General features: G+C 39.8%; 1 protein-coding gene across 1 annotated transcript in view; it reads right to left on the bottom strand.

Moving 5' to 3' along the window:
* Positions 1–27,751, bottom strand: part of EPHA3 (EPH receptor A3) — a 357,009-nt gene that overhangs the window by 223,548 nt on the left and 105,710 nt on the right. The window contains exon 3 of the mRNA XM_084843389.1: positions 27,065–27,725. Coding sequence (XP_084699515.1) covers positions 27,065–27,725 — 661 coding nt within the window. The remainder of the gene's footprint in view (positions 1–27,064; positions 27,726–27,751) is intronic.

Raw genomic sequence — 27,751 nt, 5'->3', positions numbered from 1 at the left:
AGTGCTATAAATGTACCTGGCTCTTTACAGAATGACATATGTAAAAAGACAGGCCCCACCCCACCTCACGAGTAAGTTGCAATCTAAATTTCAACAGAAGGAAAGACTACAGAGGGAGGAGAGAACAGGAAAGGAACAGTAACAGGATGTGTGTATATTAACTTAAAATACAATAGGGCATGGTCCAAAGGCACAGGATGCAACAACATTGCTGAAGCTAAGCAGCAATGTGGGTCTGGCCAGTGGCTGGATGGAGAACTGGGAACCCTGCAACAGCGGCATTCTCTTCCATGATACAAGAAATGCAGAATAGAAATAGGATTGTGGGATGCACAAGAGGACAGGGCTTCTGCACCTTTGTATCTACAACTGCGGAAATTCTCTCCTCTATACAACTATTAAAGGTGCAGGAGCCCTAGCCTCTTTTGCATCTGGCTACGCTATATACAAATATAATACAAAACAACACAACACAAAGATGAGGCTGGACAGCCATCTGTCAGGGATGCTCTGACTTAGATTCCTGCATTGAGCAGGGGGTTGGACTCGATGGCCTTGTAGGCCCCTTCCAACCCTACTATTCTATGATTCTATGATAAATACTTGGGCTTAGATTCTGAATGGGGTAATGAGTTCAACAAAGACTTTGCAGGAAAAAATCCTAGGCGTTAATGAATATTCCTGCCTCTCAAGTGTGCCTCACTGTAAGGGACATTGTGCATTTGATGTTAATTTCTCTCTGAGAGGGACATCTTGCATTTTATGTTAATTTATGGAGCTGTCCTTTCTTGCCTCATTGGTTTTTTGGAGTCCCACCAGTTTCCCAAAGGTTTTTTGGGGACATTTCACATGACTGTTTTCCAAACTCAAGTTGTTATTTTGGGGGGTGGTTCACTCAAGGGTTGTTGTTGTTTTTTGAGTGGTGGTGATCTGAATTTTCTTAAGAAAAAATACATTGTGTGTTCTATGGGAGACTTTTCTGCGATACAGAAGTGTATGGATTCGGCAGGTGTGATGTTTGCTGTTGTGCAGCAAACATGCAGCAATTGACTCTGGTTACTGAAAACCTTCGGATGGAACCTGAGAAACATCAACTGCTATTTTACAAGTGTAGGCAGGATAAAACTCACAGGATATATACTGTCCACCTTTCAAGGTATCGTCAAAGTTCTGAGACCTTACAGAGCTTGTGTCTGTAGTGCTAAAATTTTAATATAATAGATATTATAAGTGACAAATAAAAAGGGATTGTGAGGAGCTCCAAAAGGATCTCTCCATACCAGGAGAATGGGCATCCAAAGGGCAAATGAGGTTCAATGTAAGCAAGTGTAACATGATGCACGTTGGGAAGAAAAATCCCAACTTCAGGTATAACCTGATGGTAGGGATGTCAGAGAATTCCGCCATGGATCTCGGTGAGGCCGAATGCCAGTGCATTCGGCCCCCCGAAATCCATGGCAGAACGAAGCCCCCCCTGCCCCCCCACCCCGCGAAATGGGTCTGGAACGGAGCACCTGCCTGCTGCTGTCCGCGCTGACTTGCGAATGGCGGCCGCGTCTGCGGCCACCATTCGCTTCTTCCATATAGCCGTGATAGCCTACGTAAATACTTATGTAGCCTATCACAGCTAACGCAGGGATGCCATTTGCATCCCTGCGGAAACCATGATAGGCTACGTAAGTATTTACGTAGCCTATCACAGCTTAACTAAGGGAACGCAAATGGCGGTGGCTACAGCGGCCACCATTTGCGTTCTCTTTTTTTTTGCCATTTTAGCCTACGTAAATGTTTTTACGCCACCATTTGCGTACGCGCGTTGTTTTTTTTAAAAAAAAGTCAGACATGATAGGTTACGTAAACATTTACGTAGCCTATCACGGTTTTTGTTTTTTGGGGTTTTTTTAACTGGAAATGGCGGCGGCGGCGGCCGGTCGGAAGACCGGCCGCCGCAGCCGGCGCCACTGCCGAACCGCCGCCGGAGCCGCCGCCGCCAGGAAGATCCGCCCAAGGTAAGTCTCGTCCCGGGGGGCGGGGGGGCAGGCCATTCCGCCACGGATTTTGGGGGGGCCGAATGCGCTGGCATTCGGCCTCCCCGAGATCCGTGGCGGAATTTTCGTACATCCCTAGGATTCCGGGGAGGAGGACCGGATCGCCTCCTCCCCCCCCGTCGAGGATTCTGGGGGGGAGGGACGGAGCGCCTCCCCCCCACACGAACACAATCCGCGAAAAGGTAAGTGACTTTCGTACATCCCTAGTCCTATTGAGTAAAACAGTGACTACCCTTGTTTTAAGGATGTTTTAGGTTTTCATATAACATGAAAAGAAAAAAAAATCAGATGTTAATGATTAAAGTAATATTACTCAGAACCAGACAAACAAGTTGTTCTTGGACGACTTTAATATTGGAAAAGAACTGCATTTAAAAATCAACAAAGTGTTCTTTCTTCTTCCTTCCATGTTTTTAAATCTCCTAAATTTACCATGAAAAATTGCTGCTGGCTCACAGCACTCCATATAGACCATTTTTGTCATCCTTTTCCTTAATGTGTCTACACCTATGTAAAGAAATGTATGTGAAGGGCCAAGTTATGGAAGAATTTGGATTTGTCATTCTAACTGTCTAGGGTTATGAGTACAAGGTACTGTGGATAAGAAGAACTCACTGCTTACAAAATTCAAATTCATTCAGGCCTGCACATCCCTTGGTCCACCAAACTGAGTGTAACCGACCAGCTATATATCCTGGATTGCTGGATTCTTGACTGCCCCCAGTGCCCCACTGTGTTTTCACTGCAAGACTGGAAGCAAAAACAAGAGGCTTATTAATATACTGCTGGATGGCCTTTACATTGCTGGTGGGCTGTGTACAGACTGAAGCATTATGAATTGTGTGGACTGGTCCCAATTTGATTATTCCCAATAAGGTAGTAAAGGTTTTAATTTGGCAACTTCACACTTAACATGATGGCCTAAACATTCATCACAAGCCTGTGAAGATGATTAGCTTTATAGAAGTCTTAATTAGGCCAGTGGGAATGTGCAGACCTAGCCCCACCCATTTGATGACTCCTCACCAGGGTTTCTATCCCCATAGAGAAAACTCTACATGCATCAAGCATACCCCTTTAGACCAACACTGATCACATGTTGGCGGGAGGGCATGGACACTATGCACATTGTCAAGGGGTCAGGGCTCATGTGCCCCAGTATTTGCCTCACCATACCAGGTGCTGACATCAGACCTGATTACTGGATCTGTGCCATATGATAAATAATAAATAAATACTGGATCTGACTTTGGCAGAAGTGAGAACATTTGTGAAACCTGGATGAAAAACCTTTCCACTGGCTTCGTCACATGTTTGGGACTCACAGCCTGAACAGAACTAGCGAAAGTGGGTGGGGGAGACAGTTGACTGTGCACTGCAGAGCATCTCTCCCATGTTGTAACGTTCAGTCAGTCCCTGAAGCAATTGCCAAAACATTTTCTTTATAAACTAATGGTAAACTTTATATAACTTTTATAGACAACCCACCACCAATGATTTCCTTTACAAACAGTGGTAGGTAGAGCTATGCTTCAGACTGCAGCAACCTCCCAGTGTCCAAATTCTGAGGTAGGTACCTCTCTGAGAAACAGAGAATACAGCAGCAATATGATGGGTATGGAGAATAAATGAGTATACAATATATAAGTGAACAATGTACAAAAGAGTTTTTTTTTAAAAAAAAAAAATCAATTTTTTCCCATTACAGTACATCTTTCAGTAGTCAAGTAATAATCGAGGATTATCAAGATTTTTGTCCTGAAACAACTAAACTGTATGTGCTGCAGGCCTAGCTATACGTGTATGGCCCCAGTCAGCTAATATGCAAAACTGCTGATCACCCCTTCAGGGAGAAGAAGAGAATGCAAAGGACTAAATCCAGCCCCACAACTTCCCAACAGAAGATATACACAGGAAGCCTCAGCATTTGAGCTAAGTCAGGAACTGAGCACGCTGAACCAATTTGGGCAGGCAGTTCTTATGCTTGCTGGACTGTTGTTTCCCAATTTTCTTCATCCTTAATGTTTGAACTTGCTGTACATGCTGCAGGCTTTTCTCTGTAACACATTTAACTATCTAGCCATAAGATTACTATTTATTATTATTATTATTATTATTATTATTATTGTTACATTTATATCCTGCCTTTCCTCCAAGGAGTCCAAGGTGATGTACATAAGCCTCCTCCTCCTTCTCCTCCTCCTCCTCCTCTCCATTTTATCCTCACAGTAACCCCGTGAGGTAGATTAGGCTGAGATTAACTGGCCCGAAGTCACCTACTGAGCTTCATGACCAAGTGGGGACTAGAATCCAGGTCTCCCTAATCCCAGTCCAACACTCTAACCACTACACCACATTGGCTCACATTGTGATACACTATCACAAGGATGTTATGGTTCATGCAGTTTTTGATATTGATTTGTGTAAATGATAAGAGGCATTCTGGGAAAGTGAAGGTGGCAGACAGCTGGAGCCTTGCTCAATGCTTCATTTTTGAGTGCTGCCATCCTACCACCCTAGTAAAAAAAATGGGGTGGGGGAGAAAGAAAAATGGATGATAGAAACTGGTATTTGTCTCACTACACTTGGTGGTGACATGACGTCAGACCTGATTGCTGGGTTTTACTCTGGCAGAAATTAGAACATTTGTGAAATTTGGATGAAATAACTATTATGGCACAGCAATCTCAACTTATGATGTTTGCTTGATTAGATCTCACATTGAGCACTTAATGATATGTTCCATATTTGATAGAATAGTTATGGGGGGGGGGGAATTAAAACAAAGTGAGGGTGAGAAGGCAATTCCTCTCGCATCAGAGTTTATTTTCTAGTTAGTTATCTTTCAACTTGTACATGTTGGCATTCTTTCTATCCCATTCCTTATCAGTATTGCACTAGAGCTACTGTATCGGATAATGCTGTTTTAGGGGAAGGCTGCATGAGTCGCATGAACGTTTGTCTATAAGTTAGACAGCAAAGCAAGTCTGTGTAACAAAATAATTTTGCAGTCTTAAACCAAATGCATTTTTGAAAAGAGTTTTAATTATCTATTACAGACTGAGCATGTTTGGCACCTTTCATTGTAGCTTCCGCCTTACTCCGTTTGGCAGGAAAGGGGTTATGGCTCATATAATATATGAGCTCAAGTCCCTGCTGGCAGCAGGAATGACATGCACAGAACGTGAACACAAAAGGACCTCTCAAATGTTCTGTGTCACTCACACACTTTATCTCAAAACGCCATGTTTGATTAAATAATCATGGACGGCAATATCATATAGCACAATACCTCTAAACATTAACAATAATGCCGTTGTACATGGAGCAATTCTTTAAGCATAACTGAGAACCCCAGAAAAATAGCCACTGTTGAAGGGGGGGACAGTTTTCCCCCCTCCCCACTGTCTGAATGCCACACTAACATATTATTTTAGTTATCTCCTTGGTGCTCCTTGGCACTTAAATGCCAAGCTGGAACTGCTCCCTTTTTTTTGGCCCTACTGGGGTTAAAAGATAAACTACTGACCCTTTGCCTTGACTATGTTGAATTGTCAGCTTTGCCTACTGTAGCTGTCATATATGTGGAGGGGGGTAGATCAGCTGGTCAGAGCAGGCCAGGGAATAGACCTATTAGCATCTCTATAGCTCAGTCCAGTCCACTCGATTACAGATTCATTCAAATTAATTAATTTTTAATTTTGCCCTACCTCGGCTATTATAAATCAAGTCCGGCTGGCCTTTGAAAGGCTTGCTTGGAATATGAAACTGACTCTCAATGAGGTGCCTGATCAGAAGCTCGGGCTCAACAATCTGTCGTATTACTGAGAAGACAAGGAAAAATTACTCCATATATTTAAATTGTTATTGGAAAACATTTCCTTCATTAATTATGCTGCGTCCAAAGGGTTACAAAGTAGGAAATAATATTACAACAATTGTGAGCCCACTTATCAAATCCAAGATTGTTGTAGGATGGCAAACCCATTCCCTTCCCTTTATATAACTCTTTATTTATAAAAAAAAATGTTTAAAAGCACTGAAAGACAAACAGTACCATATGCAGGAGGTTATGAAGTTCAGCCTTGAAACCAAGGTTCATAGTGCCAAACCAGGCTTTGGCATTATGCTAAAGAGCAGTGAAGAGCCAGTGAAGAAGAATAGAATTCAAGGCTACTGTGTAGCAGTGGTAGCTTTCATAGCACTGATCTGCTTGAGAGCATGGAACTTCAGAGCTCTGAAGCAGAATCAAACTAAAAGTAGTCTGATAAAAAAAATTTGCCTTGTGTTGGCATACCATACCTGCAAGAATGATGCTCCATGAGGTTTTCTGGCCTGTCCTATGTTCTTATTTGCTACGAGGGTAGGTCTTAGAATTGGGATATCAGGATTTGACAGGTGATTACCTAATTTATCTTGTCTCCTCTTAAGCCCTTGACATATTCATTCCCCAAAATATTTCTCTAATTATTAACCATGTGTTATACTAGAATTACTCTATGAATCAAATCCATATTGGAATACCATTCCTGGTGATTAAGTTAGTAACATTTGAAGGTGCAATTTTATTCATGGGCCTTACAAATACCAAATTGATAGCACTTTGACGCTAAAGATTTACTAGTAGTGGGTGGCTAAACTATGAGTTCCAAAGTGACACCTGGTTTAAATATTCATAAATCAAGCCAGGTCACTGGAGTTTCATGCTGATATCAAATTGGAATTTGGCCCTGATATTTACAGATCCAGATGTTCAGTTTTAGTTTTACACATATTTGGCTAGTTTCAGAGATGACATAAAACCTGAGATAAATAGGGTTTGTAAGCTGTAGATTAATGCAACACACCAATTTGGCATTCACTGAGAATACCACATCAATAAAACATATTCAGCTGAGGCACAACTGCTGGAACCAAGAATAGCAAGTAACTGGAGAACGTACAAGAAGACAAATCTTTGATCTTATATTAAAATTATGCCAAAAGGCACTTTCACTGCAATATAATCTCTGTATATTCCCACAATTTATAGATTGGCGGGTCTCATACGTTGTTGCGTTGACCACTATTGTGCTTTGCTTGTTCTTTGTAAATCACCATGGTCATCAAGCCAGTTTCACGGCTCTGCAGAGCCATGTGTTTTACATAAAAAGTTATCTTTATTTAAAATATAAACACAAATAATCCATTAACAATTGACAATCAACTAATACATGTAGGAAAGCAGCATTTAAAAGGCCTCCAATTGATAACTAAGCTGCTTGGCTAAGCTTGGTTATCTTAATAGAAAACCCGACTATAAATAGTAAATAAACTATTTGAAAAACTAAAAATAAACAAAGAATTCTCTTTGTAGCAACAGTCCACCAATGATATATGCATGCATGGTGAACAATCATCCAGACAATGAGGGCTTTCTCTAACGCTTCCATTGCAATCACTTATACGGCTGAGGACACATAAATTTAAACTGAAAAGTAGGATGCTGCTTTTTTTACTATGTGCTGGAGACATCAAGTTAATCTCCTTCTCTTTCAGATTTTTGCTATTATTTTCATTGTGATCTTGGGGGCCACCCAAAAGAACAATAGGACTGGATCTCTTTGTATGACTTCCCACTACATACTCAAGAGACTACAGCATTCTGCTGATTCTAACCGTCTGTCATTCAAGACACCAATAAAGTGTCCAAATTCTTGGGAGGTAGTTACAAACAGCATTTTGAGAATCAATGTGTGCAAAGTGTCTTACTGCAGGACTTTGATTTTGAAAGATATAACTTTAGACACCTGGTTATGTGGCTTCATTAGCTGTACTATGTTCTGTGAGTGAAAGTGAGTTCCGTCTTCTCTCTCATAATCACGCATTCTGGGAGGTTAAAGCATTGGTATAGCCTTGCATCAATGTGGGGGGCCTGGAAGATGTCTGTCTTATATAAAGTTAATTGCACAATTATATGTAAAGCATTCACATGACTCCAAGAAAGGAAGCCCTGTGTTTATAAGTAACGTAGATCATAGTTAATGGCTATCTCTCTAAGCCCAGAAATGACATCATTGGGCCAGATGTGACTGGAAAGCTGCAAAGTCTTTTAACTGTATCAAAGTTGCTCAGTACACCACTTCTTAGTAATTTGTTTAGCATGTTGGAGGTGGGCTCTGAACCAACATTTCAGCTACAGAACAATTTGCATGAAGTTGTCTCCCTCAGGTACTTAAATTGTGTTAATTACAGTAGTAATATGGTATTATGTTGAGCAGATTTAGCCTTGCAAGACCGGGGCGGGGGGGGGGGGGAGTATGGAAAACTTTTTGCCACTTCACAGGAAAAACCTAAGGGGCATACTCAAGATCACATAAGTGGCTTTTATACTATTTAATACTTTTCACCACCTATTGTGCACACAACTAGAATTGCAGCTAAAGATGGGTGAAAAGGTAGTTTTTTTCCTCTGCTTTCAGTACAGACACTGCAGGGGCTGGGAGTAGAGTCTAATCTGAGTTAGGAATTATGAGTGTGGAACCCGCATTTGGAAGTTATTTCAGGATGATTAACACAGTTCACCAGTTCATGAATTTATGCATTTTTTGCATTTGACAGAGAATTCACATGAACCAAGTAACCACACGTACACACACACACACACACTTCCCATTATGGCTTTAGCACTTCAAAGGGCATCTCTACACCAGCCTAAAATCTTGCCTTTAAAATGGGGCTTTCTGCTTCCATTTTAAATGCAGGATCACAACGAATCCCTTTTTCACCCGCTTCCTTTTCCCCCTCCCCTTTCCCCTCCTTCTCCTTGTATATGAGTCTTCCATTATCTTTCATTGATCTCGCTCCTCTTCTTGTCGCTTTTCCTCTTTTCACAGAGGGAGCTCAAGCAGAACACAGCGGGGTAATTTGATAGCTCATTATCTGTGATCTATTTAAAAACGGAACAGAGGGCATTTAGAGCAGGAGACGCCTTATACAATCATGGCATCATGTAAAGAGCCATGAAGGAGCAATCTCAATCATAGGATAAAAGCTCCGTGTGAAGAAAGCCAAATTGTTGTCTGTAGGTGATGGCGTGCAGTTATTATGGTTTGAAATTCCAATTGTCTCTTCTGTCTCTTTCTGGACTTTTGTGCTTCATACACAAGTTTACACCTTTTGTTTGTATTTGTTTCTGAAGATTTCTATGCTGTCATTTAGTAAAAACTCTCAGGGCAGTGAAGAGGGGAACAAAATTGTGTTAATTTGAAACAACTGTTATCTCCTGTTCCCATACTCACAGTCACTAATGTGGGTTAGGCATTTCTCTTTACCTATTAACATATATTGAAATCCATTGTAAACAGCCACACATTACCATTATTCTGATCACCCTGACTGTCAAAAAAAGTGGCTTAAATGTGCTAATGGCAACGAATCTTGATTAACTGATTTTAAGTATGCATCACTCTCTAGAATCAAACACCATTGTGACACCAGTGCTGCCATCTTAGAATCACCATGATACTATACCAGATATTTTGAAAGCCAAACAATGACCTCAGAAATGATCAAATGAATGAAATGCCTCATACTAGAAAGATGCTGCTGTGCAATTTATGTATTTCTTTATTTTTAGAATACTAAGAAAAAGGGGGGAAATCAATTTATGAAGAGGGAAAACATATGACCTCTGAAGCATTAATGAAAGCAATCCATACCACTTATACTGTGCTAACTGAAAGTACCATATGAATTATTATTGTTAAACAGAGCTCTGTGCAAGATTTCAAACCATCATCAGGGTAAGTAAAATGAGCTAAAATGTCTGCTCTACAGTGAACATAATTGAATTGTATTTTAAATTAGGGTCAAGGTAAACACAAACATTCTTTGTTGGAAACCAGAAGATTGTTATGGGCTTCATAAGACAGAGAAACCTTCATTTTAACATTGATTTCCCATCTTTCTGCCCTATATACCCCTTAACAGAGGCATATTTTATATTTAAATTGGACTTTCCACTATTACTTCAGATCACAAGGATAGGTTTATTATCCTGAAATAGAACTTGTTCCAATTTTCAATTAATTTCCTTCTCGGATTATAAATGGAATATAGTCTGATACTATTCTTCCACGATAAGCAGATGAAACATTATTGTACTGAAGACCAATCAATAAATCTTTATTTAAAAAGGCAAGAAGCAGAAATTATCCAATGCAAATGGCTTTTTTCTTGCATACAGCCATATTAGTTGCATACAGCTGCTTTCCTATTTCGAAAGGTTAATACGTTAGAACCCCCATTACCTGGATCATTATCCATACAAAATTCACCATATCTTTCATGAGGGCCCACAACACTTTCACATTGTCTAAAACAGCACTCTCACTTAGTACATTATGGTGTAAATGTTTGGCTGCTGGGAAGCCATCCATTAAAATTGCTACTTTCTAATATTTTTTTAAAAAAACAGCTGAACCTTTGCTTTAATCTGAATGGTTGATGATCGGCCATACACCCTTGGAAAAGTAGTTTTTGGAACTCAAATTATGTGTCTTTTCACTTTGGAGAATGTGAATGGAAGTCAGGCAATGGGGAAAACATCATATCTTACTCCATGGTATTTTCCTGCTGACAGACTTTAACCTGCAGTCATTTATCTTATTCATGTGGTGGCCCTCCAACTCCCACCCCAACCTAAACATCTCAGTCCTAAACATCTGAACATCAATCCTAAGTCAAATTCCTTGCCAGCAACAGCTATCAGGAAAGAAAAACGCAGGATTCTCCCCCGCTACAACCATGTCCTTTCCTTATGTCATACCAAACAGCATCATGGTGGTTGAGAAAAAATATCAGCTTGTGCAGGGTCCAAAGGTCCATAACAGCAGGAGAAGGTGAAGTAAGAAGTCATGTCAACAGCAACAAAGCAGAGAAGGAATGCTTTGATCTTATGAATAACTACTCATACAAGTCACACTGCCTACAGTATAACATTCTCCCCCATTAAAACACACACACGCACACAGAGCAGAAATAGGCATTCACTTGAATACAGCAAGTCCCCATTCAATGAACAGAATCTGAATAAGTGCCACATCTTATTAGTTATATGTGATCCTTTTGGCTGCTTCTTCTTTGCCCTTTAAAATGCCATCTCCCTAATCTTAAAAATATGCATAGCTAAGTTTGTACAGAATTAATTGCTCATGCCAATATATCTACACAGTGACATTTCATGTGACTGTCAGTAAATTCATTATCAAAATAACAGTACAGCAGGTGAGGTACTAGGATTGTGGCACATTAGCTACAACCCACAGTGAAAAAATGAAGCATCAGCCAGTGATGGACTGTGTGGGTTTGAAACTGTTTGGAGTGTGATAATCTGTGACTACCTCCATATGACCATGCTGCCTGGCAGCTTTGTTCAGCCCTGCTCCAGATAAGGATGGGTGTATCTGTCAAGTCCGTTTGTGCAGACTTCCTCCTTTTCCCACCTCCATGTCTGTTCCATGCCAGTTCCATGCGTATTCCCATCCCCCTGGCCCCCGGGAAAAAATGGATGTATTTTTGTGTGCATTTTTCAAATGAAACATTAGTGGGCATATGCCCACCTGTTTGTGTGCATTTTAGAAATGTATGCAGTGTTGTTGTTTGCACATTTTTCAAATGTTGAACACATTTTTCTTTTGTGGAATGTATTGCAAGCCTGGAAATATACAGATTTCTGATTGCAAATTGAGTCTGTTTCCATATTTGGTCCCAGGTAGCACAGATCGGGTAAATCCATTAAACCAAGGTCCTCCTGGTTCAGAGGTAAACTGGGGTAGTACTTGAGACAGGGCTTTTTCAGCTGTGATGTCTAAAATTACTAGAACAGCCTCCCAAGAGAGTCCACGTGTCCCCAAGAAGCAGAAAAGAAAATTTCATTTCTGCAAACTGTGGTGAAATTTCCCTCTTCGTAGGCCTTTTCCACCTTTTAGATTTTGTTTTGTTGATGTTATTTTAATACTGTTTATCTTGCTGGGATTTTTTGATTATACTTTGTGTATCTTTATCATTGTAAACTGGATTTGAAGAGTTATAGAATGACAGAATATATTAATCCTGAAAATGAATGAATGAATGAATGAATGAATAAATAAATAAATAAATGCCTTCGGCTGTAAAAAGCCATCTTAATAAATGTCTTCGGTGCTGTCAAACCTCCCTGCTACGTTACAATTGCTTATAAATTCAACAAGTAGCTTAAAAAGAAACACAGATTCTACATAGTATAGTCAGTTTGCAGCAGGCCAAGTTTGAAACCCAGCTTCTGCCCTTGACATTTAGGTAAGTGGTCTGGAACAAGGCTATCTAAAGGACTGCCTGCTTCCAATGGAATGTACCATCAATTAAGATCTTTATTTGAAGCTCTCTTCTGGTGCCCTGGGCTACCTGACAAAGGGCATTTTCTGTAGCGGTGCTCTGGCTGTGGGCCTCCCTCCCAAGGTACAATCCCCTGGCTTCTTCTTTACTGCCTTTTAGATGCCAGGAGGATAAGCTAGGGATGTATGACAGGTTTATTTTTGCTCATAAAACATGTGAGTATGCGCCGTTCGACGCTCCAAACATGAGCGCAAGCACGAGTCTGCTGGAAATATTTACACATTGTCAAAATGTGCTTGCCTTCCTCTCGTTCCTGAGTCCCAGTACGATTTGTGCAAATTTCCTAATTTGAGCAAATTTCCTCTGTAGCCTGCTATCAGCCCTACTTTAGTCTATGGAGGAAAGTTGCACAAATTAGGAAATTTGCACAAATTTGGGGAAATTTCTGGAAATCTCCCATTCTATCACTGCCTGATTTGCACAAGTTTCCCATTTTCACAGAGCGAGCCGTGATTACAAACACAAATGGGAATCAGGGATGAGACAAGCAGCTAGACAATGTTCGGAAAATCCCGACAATCTCTATGTGGGGCTGCCCTTAAGACTGCTCCAGAAGCTGGATCTAGTGCGGAACGCAGCAGCTTGGCTGTTATTGGGGCTGCCCCTTTTTAGTATGCAACTCCTTTGCTAAAGGAACTTCACTGGCTGCCTATTTGCTACTGGGCCATGTTTAAGGTTTCGGTAGTAGTGTACAAAGCCCTACACACAACTTGGAACCAGGATACCTGAGAGATAAATATATAAGCAGCAGTGTTCCCCGCATGGGTATTGTTGTCTGTTTCCACATTATTCTAGACAATAGGTGCAATTCTCTCTTAGTTATTGTTTGTATTTCATTGTAGGAACTATGGAATGACATGCAATATACTAGAGAGTTAAATATTAAAAATCTAAGGTTGAAACTAGATGTTATGGACCTTGTATATTTGCAGCAGACCCACATCTCCTGCCCATCTCTCCTTTGTAACATCTATACTAAGATATAAAACGTACTGATGTCATATCACAAGTTTCCCTGCTCCGGATCTGTTGCTTGAAGGAGAGAAAAAACTCACAATGCATGGATGCATCATGTTTTTTAGTACTAGATGTTATGGAGAGATGGGGAGGAGTTGCATAGTTAGTGTGTTCCTGGTTTAGGTGGTAAACACTTGTGCTTTGTGCTTTCAACTGTAGATGCTTAATATTAACTGAAGAGTGGGGCAAGGCATGGGAGCAAGAACTATGCATAGGTTTAAGGGTATTAAAATGGCCAAAATTGTATTGGTTACAGTTCTGAGTTTTGGCGTGGCACAGGGCAAGGATCCAAATATTGGGCAGCCTGACTACAGGCCGATAACATCCTAGTCCATGTGCTGAGGTAACACTGATGGGTGCAGCAGGAATCTCAGGCCCATCAGTATACAGACTAGCACCATAAGGCTCTCCTGCGATTTGGATGTGTAGAAGGCACACCAACACCTGAGCTGAACTGGGGACTTGAAGTGACACCCCAGGATGGGGTAAGAAGCAGAGAGCTTACTCCTTTGACCCTTGCTAAGGATCCAGCCCAATGTTTCCAGTGCCTGCAACAAAAAGTGGTGACAAGGAAATATAACAACACAATTCAAAGATAAACCATAATCATTGCTGTGCCAGTCATGAATGCGGGTGAAATTCCTTACCAGCCCAACCAGCCTGTGACTAACCTTTGCCAATAGCAAGATAACAAGTGATAAACACCAGTGAAAGACGAGCTGGGAAGTTGGCGAAGGCAAAGCCAGAGTCTTGGGTCAGGACCCCTCTTTAAAGTCTAGGAATGGACCAGAGGGGAAAGGTTCTCTTTCTGATCTGCTCAAGAGGTCTCTGGCCCTGAAGCCACCTAGCTCAGCTAACTGGCTTCCAGGGCAGGACCCAGCCACAGCATGGGTAAATGGTGGACCTCAATCAAAAGCCACTGGCTGCACAGGAGGAAGATCTTCCTCATTCCCTTTCCTTCCCATTCAATTAGTAGGATGCAAATAACTTAGCCATATGAAATATCATAATGCAAGAAATGGAGTGAGAAACTGCAAACATCCTGGATTTCTTAGGAAAAATATTCCTTTAATGTCCCTTATTTCACTTGACTCAGTTCAGAAACCAGCTTTAAATCATTCAGGGGGAAGCAGTTCACTAAGCAATGGCCTTCACGGTGTCTCACATCAATGTCAGTGTTATGTTTCGGCTGCCTGGCAAGTAGTTTCTTACAAACAGAGTGAGTAAACACATATTTAGTTGCCAAGATGCCAGCCCCCCCCCCCCCAATCCTCTCACCCATGAATCTTTAAAATGAACCTCTGGACAGTAGCTAATTTCAAAGCAACACCACAGTGTCCCTATCTTCTATTGTCAATCATCTTTCTCTTCCCCAAAACAAAACAAAAAAAATTAATAAATATGAGCAGTATACAGTTTCTGTCATATCACAATTTCTTGTCTATACAGCATTTTGTGCATATGGGAATTGCCTTACACAAAGGGGGGAGGGCATGGCTTTTGACCTTGACAACCACTGTAATTTCCATTGAGTCCTATGCAAGCTTGGCTTCAGTCAGAAAATTAATCTAATCTTTACTAATCCTAATGCCTATGCCATCTAAACACAACTTTTGATTGCATAATCAACCAATTATAAAACAGCAACAATGGTCACCTAATGATAGTTTTATTCTGTGGCTGATGCTTAGAAAAAGTTGCTTGCCACCAACCTTAGGAAATGGAAAGGATAGGATTACACAGATATAAATTAACCCACATATCATGTCAAACTAGACATGAATTGCATCTTGTGTTCTAAGGATGACTTGGATAATTCAAGGCTAAAACAAAAATGTATATAGTGACAGGACCAGGGTAAAGCTGTGGGCAGCTTTACTTGGAGTTAAAAATGGGTAATCTGTAACTAGAAGCCTAAGAAGTTCTTAGTATTGCTGCTTGGTCAATCAGAGACCTCTTTCTGTCTACTTATCAAATGAGCTTATGTTAGGTATTCCATTTCAGGTCTGAAGATGGTTCAGAGACAAAGCACACATAGAAAGCTTAATGCACTGTAGTATGCAGCTTCACCTTCCATTTTTCTTTTAAGTAGTCATAGGTGTAGGGAGATTTTTGTGTGGCAGGGGGGATGGAATACAGCATGCAGGGTGGAGAGGGCTTATCCCTTCCTTCTGCAGGTGTATTATTCCTTCCTCCCCCCCTCCAAATCCCCCCTCATGTACAGCTAGGACCATTAGTTTAAAAAGTTGCCATTGGTTTCATAAGCCTCTCCATCAAAGAATCCTCTGTACTTTTGCACTAATAATGCCAATTTACAGAAGGAATGATAAGAAATTATATATCAGACCGACCCCAATATGATAGGGAAATTCAAGTGCAGATATGAAAGGAGAGCTTGATATGAGACATGCCTCCCCCAAAGTTCAGTCCAGATCAAAAACCTGTGACTGGGCTACTTGGGGAAGACTATATTGAGCAATTCACCCCCAGTCGTTTTTGGAACAACTCCATCCTAGGCATATTTCTTGCACTACCTACATCAACACAGTTTTTAAGTGGGGAACTTCAGACACCCTTTTGGAACAAATATTCTTTCCTAAGTAAGATATGTAATCTGTTCATTAACAATATGAAATGGAAAGAGGAATGAATTGGGTATAATTGACAATATAATCACAATTTGTTTCTTCATCATGTAACAGGGAAACACTCATAAAGAAATAATACACAATTTTAATATGGGCTATACTGTATTGTACTGTCCTACAGCATGTCATGTCTTGTAAAAAAGAAAAGAAAAAGGAAAACACAAATTATCTTGATTTCAGTCTGGGGGTTTTCTTAACTTCATTAAATCTTTACTGTCAAGGGTTGGTAACAATTTCTTAAATAAGATGGCAGGTTTCCTGACAGATGGGTAACTGATGTGCTATGCAGTAATCCCCAATTATAAAAGAATTTGGATGGCTGACATGTCTGGTATTAAGGCAGTAACCTAAACAGTGTCATACTGACCCTTCAGAAATTATTACTGTCCAAACTTGCAATATATCTGATTACAAAGAATTGATTAATATAGTTTCACACAAATGTTACAAGCCCCCTTGAATGAATATCCATCTTCTATGCTCATTTTTAATTTGGCAAAATATGAGCCAAATTCCCACACACTGATAGACTTAAATCCTAATTTTATGTGGGTGAATAAATTCTAATTATAAAAAAGTGACTTTTTTGGTTTGAAGCACTTAATGATCTCTAACAGTGCAAACCTGTACTTGACTATGCAGAAGTAAGTCCCATTGAGGTAGGTGTGTATAAGATTGCAGTTTAAAGCTACAGTTCTCTCTAGTAAGCCCCAATCCAAGTAAATGCAATTTACTTTTGCATAAACATGAACAGAATTTCTTAGAAGAGGCAGGGTATTTTCTTTGATATGGGCTCAGGATTTTTATTTTTATATTTGCATAATGCTTTTGAAAACATAAATCTGAAATCCCTACGAGAAATATCAAAAAGTACTTGATTAATCAATGCATTTTATACCCTGCCCTTCAATGCAAAACAAACAAACAAAAACAAAGCATTTCCAGGTTGGCTTACAAAAATCACAGTAAAAACAACTCAAAAATGAATAAACAGAAAAATAAAAGCAGCATTTAAAACAATTCTTCCGCAGATTAAAACATTTAAGAATGAAAAGCCTGGGAAAATAAAAAGGGCTCCGTGGGCAGGTTTATATATCAAACCAGAGATTCTAACCAGACAGTTCTGATTGTTTCATATGCTAAGCCAGGAAAACTTGGATGTGCCTCTATAATCTTGGAGCTGTTTGTATACATCTTAATTTATGTTTCCAACCACACTAAAACAGCTGTATTCATTTCAAATGCATTATCTTATCGTGCCATGGTCTACAGCCCCAGAATTCCCATAGTCCATAGTCCCAGGATTCTCGATATGTGTAGTGACAGCTTAGCAACCAAAGTGTAAGCAATTCCTAGGGAATGTGTGAACTTCTCTCTGCCCTGCCCATTTTTATGTTTATTTGGATGAAATCAGGCACCAAAATATTTTCCCGTGCCTATACAACCTCATGAGAAGCATAGCAGACATGATAGCAGGATTAGTAATATAAACGGCTGAAAACCCAAGCAACAATTAAAGGGTGATTCTTCATCCACACCATCAATGAGATTTAGCCTCTCTCATTCATGCTCAGTGTTACCATATGTTTTCCTTTCTTTCTTGAGAGTGGATCTTCCTGTCAAAGAACAGCTGCTCTAAGTGATCACATCAGACTTTAACCTTACCGTGAGCAACCACAACGCCCATAGATGTATGCCTATAAGATACTTTCCCTCAATGGTTTTTAAAAGATCTGTACTCGCTTTTGTTTGAGAGAGGTTTCCATCTCATTCAGCTACAAGTCAACTGATTTGCAAAGCAGCTGAAGCTTCTCAGCAAGTACTGGTGCAACTACAAACATATCTGAGGTCATCGACTCTGATACGGTCAGAAAATCTGATAAACCGATTAGTAATTATATACCCAGCTTATTCCATTAATGAACAAAGGCTATGAAATATAGGCACAAAGTGTATGATTTAAAAGAAAGGGGAACATGTAGTGTCCTTCAGATATTGTAGGGCGCGATGGCCCCTGATGAAGGAGGATCGTTGCCATCACAGGAAAGTAGAAGCAAAAACTGTTTTAAAAGAAAGGGGGGAAAGTTTAAGAAGCCCCTGTTTGTGCCAATGTCTCTGACTGCTAAAAAAAACCAAAAACATTAAGTCCCCAGCCCTGAAAAGTGCCCCCCCCAATTAATCAAAGCTCTCCACCCTACTTTTTTCTTCTCCCATCTTTTTGCTTCCACTCCCAGTCCTATGAATATGTCAAAAATTATCCTGAGAATGGTCAGCACAGTTCTAGGTTACTTAGATGTCTGCCAACACCATATTTCAGCAACATTATGTACTTCCAGCAAGGACCAGAAGTTAAATACTATGCCTATTTGTGTTGATCTTTCACAATTCACACTTCAACAGCATTTTCATCAATTATCAAAACATACACTGCTCCCTACAATCTCTCTCTATCAAAGTCTTGTAACAGCTGTCAGTGTTGTAATGCAAGACCTTGTTAGTTCCTAGACATTCCATGCTGGAACTAATGAGGGATCGTCCAGTAACTCTAAACACAGGCACAACTGAGGAAGAACCTAATAGAAAGGGGAAGAGCACAGTGATGCCTGAATGGCATGACTCAACCCAACCTTAGTGAAGTTGTGAACTTAATCTCAGATCTTAATCTTCAATTTCACTTAATCTTCAATTTCCTTATACAGTGAAAAAGTTTTCAAACATAAAAATTGTAGTGTTGCGCAATTCTATGCATATGTACCTGGGCTAAGTCCCACTGAACATAATAGAGCTTTCTTCTGAGGAGACATGTGTAGGATTGCACTGTTAAAGACAAAGTATTCTTGAGACAAAGAAGCAGTTAAGCAGAGATGGAGAAATCTCTCAATTTTGATTTCCACCACTGTAACCTTTTTCCAATCTTAAATTCATTCCAACCTGTTTCTGCACTAGTTTACAATTTTTTTCAAAAGTCCACATGAAAATTCATACACATTTTATGTACATTTCTTGTAATATTTGCTTTTTGTATGAAATTTGCCTAATATACACATTTTTCAAGCAATTTCCCCCAATTTAATGAATGTTATTTACACTAATATATGCATTTCTGTGCATACTTTCTCCTCATATACATATTTTTGTATACACATTTTGATCAGGGAACTGGATCACAAAAATTGGAAAAGTTCAAATACTGAAGGATAACTACGTTTGTGTTCGCATATTGGTTTGGGATGTATGAATTTGATAGGTTCGCATTAAAATGTTAACTAATTTCTCCCCCATTCTTACCATTAGGATAATAGGGAAAGGAAATGCCAGTGAGTTCTCTAAAGAGCATTTATTTCACAAACAGGTTAAATTTTCTGAGTAGAATTCTGTACTGTATTCAGCTAGTTGAATAGTTTTATTACTTTTTATTTTCTTGTATTGTTGTTTTGCATTTTATGTTGTTTTAACATTGTATTGGCAATGTCAAATGTTTATGTATGCTGCCATGGAATCCTGTTTTTGGAAAAAGGTGTGGTTTACATATTTTAAAAATAAATAATTACCAGTATAAGAATATCATGTATGGGACTAAAATGAACAATTCCCCCTGCCCCACCGAATTAACAAATAATTCCTGATCACCATTCAGTTGCCTCTTCCAAGAAAAAATAGTATGCTTTTGTTGGTGTTTCTGTTGGATGAACTAGGTGATGCAGCTGTTTTTTGTAGAATGCATTCCAATAATTCACAGCGAGAGCAAACCACCTATCCAAACCAATCATAAATCTAGCTTGCATAAATGTATCTTCTGAGAAAAACTATTTTACAATTCAGAACCACTGCTCATTCACATATTATTTGGGTAGATATACATAGCAAAATCAGCATGACAAAAACTGAAGCTCCTAAGATTAGAAACAAGACAGAAAAAGAAACTGAAACCTTTGCTTTTTATTCATAGTTGGTATAGGGTTGCTTCTATAGTCTTTTTTTCTTGTTACCAAACACTAACAGAAACCAGATATAGAATTATTTCAAATCTTAGTAAAGCTCCCAATAAAAATGATTTCAAAACTAACACGGCAAAATCTTTACCATTCTATCAACTGATTTAGCTCTGCTCCTGAAAACACTTTATGCATATGCTCTGAACCACTACTACCATTATAAAATCAACAAGTCAGCAGCTCAGACGTTTGATCTGAAAACATTGGGCACAATCCTTACATTTTATGTTTTAAATGCTGCATTATTATTTTTAATATTACTGAACCCTGCAGATTAAATATCTAAAATAAATGAATAAATAAATACATAATTTGGTACCTTCACTGATATATGTTATATTCATCTTTCATCATTACACATCCATATGCTTGTCTCCCCATGGTGCCAGCCTTACTTAGTTATTATGCCTTCTGAACATAATGAAAATCTACTTCATATCCACTAAACATCCAGTTCGTGGCACTAAAGCATAGTTGTGTGTAGAACTAGAGAGCCACACACTTCTTGTCTACTGATTTAGGATCCAGTTGGTCATTTGTCTCTTTAATAAAACATAATGTTTTAGTAAGCTCATGGTGCAATCAAGTTAGGAGCATAGCACACACCAGCACCATTTCCACTCACACCCCAATACAAATGCAGCTGGCCTCGAAAATTAGGATTGCTTCATTCCTAGTAGTATCAGATTGTGTTCCATGTACATCTCACCAAAAAATAACAGGGCAGTTAGAAGAAGGATTACCTCACAGTAAGAAATCTGCCCTGATTTACATTACCCTGTTTGGAAATTCAATAGATTGGTTAGAACTATACTTGCTAAAAATGTACGTACTTCCAAATGGATACAACTGGGAGTTATTGATTTTTAACCAGAGCATACTAATCACCCTTACGGTTGTCCAGAAAAACTACCTGAAGCAATCAAACAGCAACAGAATTATAAGGACTAAAGATGAAAACCATCTTTAATCATCTAAGCAGTGCAACTGCATTCTCCTAGAAATTGATTTTTTTGTGCATCAGAATCATAAACCAGGTGTTACAGAGCTTTGCAGGAAGGGAAGTACAGCCTCCAAACTCAACTGAGAAACTTCCCAAATATTCTCCTTTACCATCCTAACTGACCTGTTTAAATATGTCCAGGGATTTTTTTATTTATTGAAGTTAATATCCCGTCTTTTCCAAGCTAGAAAGAGCCCCCACGGCAGCTTGTTGTCTGATTGCAAAAAGGTCCAAACTAGTTAGGACACAGACTTTTCCATAGGGGCTTGGGATTTTTTGGCAATGGCATGGGAAATATTTGTAAACCATCAACAGTTGTATGAATTCAAGAAGGAAGCCTCAGCTTGCACACCGGATCAACAAATAAGGTTTTAGGTTAGTGTTCTAATGAGCATTAAAATCTCTATTGTATAAGGTATTGTATGAATTTTATTTATTTATTTATTAAATTTATTAATCGCCCATCTGGCTGGTCACCCAGCCACTCTGGGCGATGTACAGCATATAATAAAACAATAAAATTGTACAATAAAAACGTTTTCTAAAATACCCTAACCCACCCCAAATGCACACCCCAAATGAAACCCTCAAAAAAGCAACCTTCCTCACCCAATTCTTGCTAAGTGCTCTCTGTAGAATAGACTAATACAGAAGAGAATTTCATTTATTTAAAGACTTCAATATTATCGAAAAACATTATCAAAACAACTTCCCCAAGCTACCGATTACCAATGTACATTGTACATTGCTACGCTGTCTGGAGGATTATGGGAGTTGTGGTCCAACACATCTGGAGGGTGCCAGGTTGTGGGGAAGGCTATCTAGCCCGATGTAAGTGTTTATTTGAAGCTGTCATTTCTAGACACTCCAAATCTCTCCCAAAGTTCTTTGGCAGTCTATATTATGATCCAGAATGTGTGCCTTGCAGAGTATATGTGCCTTGTTTGGTAATGTGATTAATTTCACCTTGAACCCACACAAATAGGCTATGCATCTCTCTGTCTCTCCCTCTCTCTCTCTACACACACACACACACACAATATCATCCCAATGTATTCAACTTGGTAGACAAGTATTTGTTATACACTCTGGCATTTAAAACAATCAAATTTGAAGAGAACAGTCTTTTGAATAAATGTCCAAACAAACTGACATGCATTATGGTGTGCTAAACATAGAATTTATGTTGAGTCCACTGTATCTGAATTCATTATTTTTTTCATGCTTTATCATTTTATAATATGTTTGGAAAACTGACTACGTTAAAGGTGTTAATTGTGTCCAGAGAATCTAAGTTCTGAAGACATGTGTACAGTTAACAAGCTACAGATGCTTAGATTTTTTTTACGAGGAGGCAAGATGAATCCACTATAGTTTGAAAAAGTGATGCAGAATGCTAAGAAATATTTCTCAACAGAGATACATCAGGTTGTAAAATACTTTCCAATGGTGGGGTGGGAAGGGGGGAATGAGGCTTTCAGGCAACTAATAATAGGTCAGGCAATTTAAAAATTTCCCCTAAAAGCATATCTTTATCTCAATCTTTGATTTTTACGCAAAATTAGGTTGTCATCAGCAAATATCAGGTTATATGAAACCTAGCTCGTGACACGGATATTTTTTTTCACATTCTATGGATATTTCCTTATAACTTATTTTAATGCAAATTGGTTTAAATTAGAGAATGCACCGTACAATCCTTATAAAGATGGATGTTCAAAAATACAAAATTTGATAAATGCTGTTGAGACCTAAAGGAAAAAAAATACCCATAGAAAGGTACATAGCGGTAGTGAGATATGATGGCAATGTTTTCTGACAGTGATTCTCACTAAGTACCTGGGTTACATGGTAATATTGCCTAATGACAAACTTTTCATAATTAAATACGATGATTGCATGCCTATTTCTTGCCTGCTCTGCATAGAGAAACACAATTTTAATCATCAAAACTTTCAGGGAGTAAACAGCATAGGAGGAAGTGCTGAGCCGCAGTGACCAGTCAAGAAGTATGTGAAAAACTGAACTTGGTTCTAAGCCTTCCGATTCCTGCTGTGTTACTGACGTCAACAGCAGGGAGGGGATTGGGTTACCAACTGCTTTTAAAGTGCCACTTAAATCACACCCCAGTGAAAATATTTGACAAATTTGGGTCTTGATAAAAGCTGTCAGGACAGCAGGATATTGTATGTAAAACCAGAGCATACCAGAACACCCTGTCACTTTTGTTAATGGCCTGCTCATACAAAGCTCTCTTGATGAACAAATGGAATGGCAATCAAAAAAGCCGGGCAGGTCCACTGGACGCCACGAAATGATTGCAGGATCAGAGTCTGCTTTTACATTTCACATCCATGGTCACAAGTAATCTACTGACTGAAGTCAGCAGGAATTGGACGTATATGCAGTGTCTAGAAATAGGATTTGTCCAGTGTTATAAACATTTAGGAATCCATATGCTTGTCCTCAGTTTCATGAAGACACTTTTAACAAACTAATGTTTGATCAATGACTTTAGTCTTGCTTATATGGCACTGCATTTTCAAAACGTAATTTCTTCCTTCTACCCAAAATGAACTTTATCCTGGAGACCTGAACCTTGGGTATTATTCTTTCCTTACAATTTCTTAGAAATTCAGACTGTGACTACAGTGTGCCCTAAAACTTTAAGGGCTCGATCCTATGCATGTTTAGACAGAAAAACGTTGCAGGAGTTTTTTCTATCTAAACATGCATAGGATCGAGCCCTAAACCTCTCTGAGAAGGGAAGAAATCTGGAATATCTGAAATTATGTGTCTTTATCTAACTTCTGATAATTGAAACAGAAAACTGTAAAAACAAAGCTTGAACCACTTTCTTGAATAATAGCCCCAGATCAGCAATTGCGTGAACAGCTTAAAAAAATAAAAATAAACGACAGGTGGGGAGGCCCAATCCAAAATGGAACCCTGGTGTGGGGTGTAGGGGCTTTAACACTTTTTCCCCTACTGCCACTGCAATCTGGATTGGGCCTTCCATGCCTGCTATTTACACTGCACGAAAAAATCAATTCACTCCAATGGTAGTTTGTTTTGTAATGCAAGTAGTAGGCATGGGGGTGTAATCCAGATCAAGACCACAGCAGGGGGCAAAGGGTAACTGTGTGGGTCTGACTCTGATTTGTGAGGAGACGGCAGGGCCAGTCCAAACACAGAGGCAAATTAGGCTGCTGAATTTCCACAGGTGGCTGGATCAACTATGTACATGAGCGGAGAGAGAGCCATTGCCTGCACTTTTGAAGGAGGAATGCACAGAGGTAGTTTGGGGGTTGGGTTGGTGTCCCCTGCATTCCAGCAGACAGAATCAAGAACCTGTTGATCTCCCTGCTCTTGATCATTTGCAGCCCAGCACTAGGCATGTTTATTTGGACATAAGTCCTGCTGTGTGCAATGAGAGGCTTATTCCTACGTAAGTGTACACACAGCTGTTGTTATACTTCAGCACACAAGAAGACACAGGGGAGAGGGATAGCTAAACTGTAATTCATCTGTAGCAGCTACGAACCCTGGGGCAGCCCTGGAAAGGGGTGAAGTTCTTCTACATTGTTGTATTTCTCAAAAGGAAAAAAAAAGACAGGTCTGTCTTTGGTTGCATGAATAAAAGGAGGTTGTTAGATCAGAGATTCTCAAGGCCACATGAATTAGACAGCTAGTCTGCTGGGCTAGTGGCAGCAAGCATTTGCGGGGGCAATGTAGATAGGGAATTTTTGGTGACCTGATGAGACCCAAGAGTGAAGAAATCATACAAATAATCTAAATTTCATTTGGAGTTAACATTTGTGATTGATAGATAGATAGATAGATAGATAAGAATGAGTCCCCTATACTCATGAGTGCCCCTAGACAGCTCCTAAACCTGCTTACAGTAGAAAATGCTCCATCTCACATTATCAAAGTCTTCTTTCAGATTTGCTGTCACCTGCTTCTAAGGGAACATTTCAAGACTATAAGTATTTAAATTTCAACTGATTACAATTATATAATGAGAGGGGATTTTACTGCACACTGCTCTGCTCCTAAATAATAGGCATGTGAACCTCCGCCATGCATAACCCATAGGCGGGTGTGATGCAATCCTAATCATCCAAGGTCCTCTGTCTCTTTTAAAGGCTTCTTATAGTGATCTGATCCTCCCAGGCCTCAGGTAAGTTCAACAAAGTATACAAGTACATTATCTGATGGTAGCTTGAAAAAGAGTATGCCTTGAATCTTTTGACATCTACATACATGTTATAAAATAAAGAATACAACAAGTTACGATACCAGGGCTTGGATCCTAACATAAACCAGCGTGAGTGGAAATAACTTATTTTGGGGTTGTGGTGGGAGACTCCAACTTCTGTGAACTCTTCCCCCAGCTTCAGCCCCTCATGCTTCACTGTAAGCCATTCTGGAGGGTCCCTCAACCCTCAGGGGAAGGGAAGGAAAGCTCTATGGCACAATGTGCCATCACAGAACACTGTGTACACGCCAGTGAAACTAAACATCAGGAATTCAAAGTAACCTTACAATTTAAAATAGAACCACTGTAGAAAATAAACAAGAAATTGTGTGTGTGTGTGTGTGTACACACACACACACACACACAATGTTCTACATGAAAATATGAGTATTTCCTTTTTATTACATTTCACTTCTTAAATGTCTCAGTTTAAGACCATTCTCTATGCTCCACTGAAGAATACCAAAAAAATCAAGCTTATCAACTGAAGCTTTTGTAGGAATCAAATTGAGACAAACACACACACAATCACAGAATATAATATAATCTGTATTGCACAGAACTTGAGGCAGTGAACTGGGACTGTAGCAGAGAATGTTCATTGCCTTTGGAAAGGGAAAGTTGTCTGTTTGGGTCTGAAACCCCCCACAGGAGAAGGCTGAGCCCTGGAAAGAGATCCTGGGAAGTTGGGAAGCAAAGGGTCAGGGAATCCATTGGCAAGGGGATAAAGGAACGATGCCGAGTAGGCAACAGATTGAAAAGAGGGACAGGAAGGAATGGCATGTGGGGAAAAAAAGTCTTAGGGCAAAGAATAATGAAGACATTGAGGCAGACAGGGAGCTAATCAGAGGATGGAGGTTCTGACACCAGGAAGGGCTCTTTGCTATGGGAGAAGTGAAAGAGAAATTCTAGGGTGGCTGGTCAAGAGATTGGGTGGGTAAAGCAAGCAAGCAAAAGTAGGCAAGAGGCTGAAAAGACACAATGGGTAATGGAAGAAAGAAGTAGTCCAGGAGAAAGCAAAAATGAGACAAAACTACACAGAGAAAATATTCATTTTTTAATTAATATTCTAGCAGAGAACATTCATGTGTGACAGGAGCATTTCTATGTTATTGGCAGGGCTGTAGAGACAAGGGAATATTGAGGACTATAGACTAGAGAGCCAAGGGAGCACAAGCTTGCTAGTTCTAGGGTCTAGACCAGCAAGCCCCAACCCAGGACCCTCCAGATGTGTTGACTATAACTCCCATCAGCCCCAGCCAATATGAGCAACGGTTAGGGATGATGGAGCATTAACTGAAAACATCTGGAGGGCACCATGTTGGGGAAGGCTGGTCTACATCCCTCATGGAAATTCTCCTGTGATGGCTTTTTATAAGGAGATATAAGAACCAAGAATGTATGTGTGTGTGTGTGTGTGTGTGTGTGTGAGAGAGAGAGAGAGAGAGAGAGAAGAGCCAAGAAGTGGTGGGCAGCAGCAGGGCTAAATATTAATTTCAACTAACCAGCTATGTCTTTGGCTGCAGACTTTTAGTTAGTAATAGATTTGACTATACAAGAATTCACTTTACAACCAATTACGTACTTATCCTCTCATTTGCATGCCAAAGCACTTTAAAGCAGACCAACTCAATTAACAAACAGTGAAAAGGTAGAAAGTATTAGACCAACATTACCTTGGCAGGCATAGCCCCTTTCTTCATAGCCGGCATTACACAAGCACTTCCCTATGGGAACTAGCCATTCTCCTTCTGTACTGCAATACATCTTGGGTGGGTCTTCCTCTTTGGAATGATTAACACAAGAACCTCGCACTTCCACCAGTGACTGAGAATCCATAGGTACCGTGTCTGGAAACATGGCTAGGTTCTTTACAGTGAAAGGGCACTTTTTAAAGTACACTCGCACTGATACTAAGGCAACGCATGCACCCACATCTTGAAAAGCCAAGTAAAATCCTTTCCTGCTGACAGGTCCCACTTCACGAACCTCTGTGTTGAGTTTAAGAATTCGATCCCCAAGATCCATCTGAGTGAAGCTCTCATCGGCAGCAATGGTATCAATCTTTGTAAACAGGTGTTCCCTAAACTTCACAGAATGGTCATCATCAGATTCCATATAATACAAGTTAAAAGTCTCCTTGCAAGTGCCCAGAACAAGTGGGATGCTGTTACAGTCCCGCAGGGTAAACTTGAGTTCCACATAGATCTTCTGAGCTGAGTTGCGTGATATCCAGTTTGTCCTCAGCCAATTGTTCTGACTGTGGTCCATTACATTGCAAACCTGGTATGTTCGGATTGGAGTATAGCTCTCGTCGACACCGCTTATTTCTTCCCACTGATAACATGAATATAAAAACACTC

The sequence above is a fragment of the Heloderma suspectum genome, chromosome 3, assembly GCF_057233095.1.
Source record: "Heloderma suspectum isolate Gila_16-S chromosome 3, 16-S_ref, whole genome shotgun sequence".
Taxonomy (NCBI): domain Eukaryota; kingdom Metazoa; phylum Chordata; class Lepidosauria; order Squamata; family Helodermatidae; genus Heloderma; species Heloderma suspectum.
This window is presented reverse-complemented; position numbering and strand designations above follow the sequence as displayed.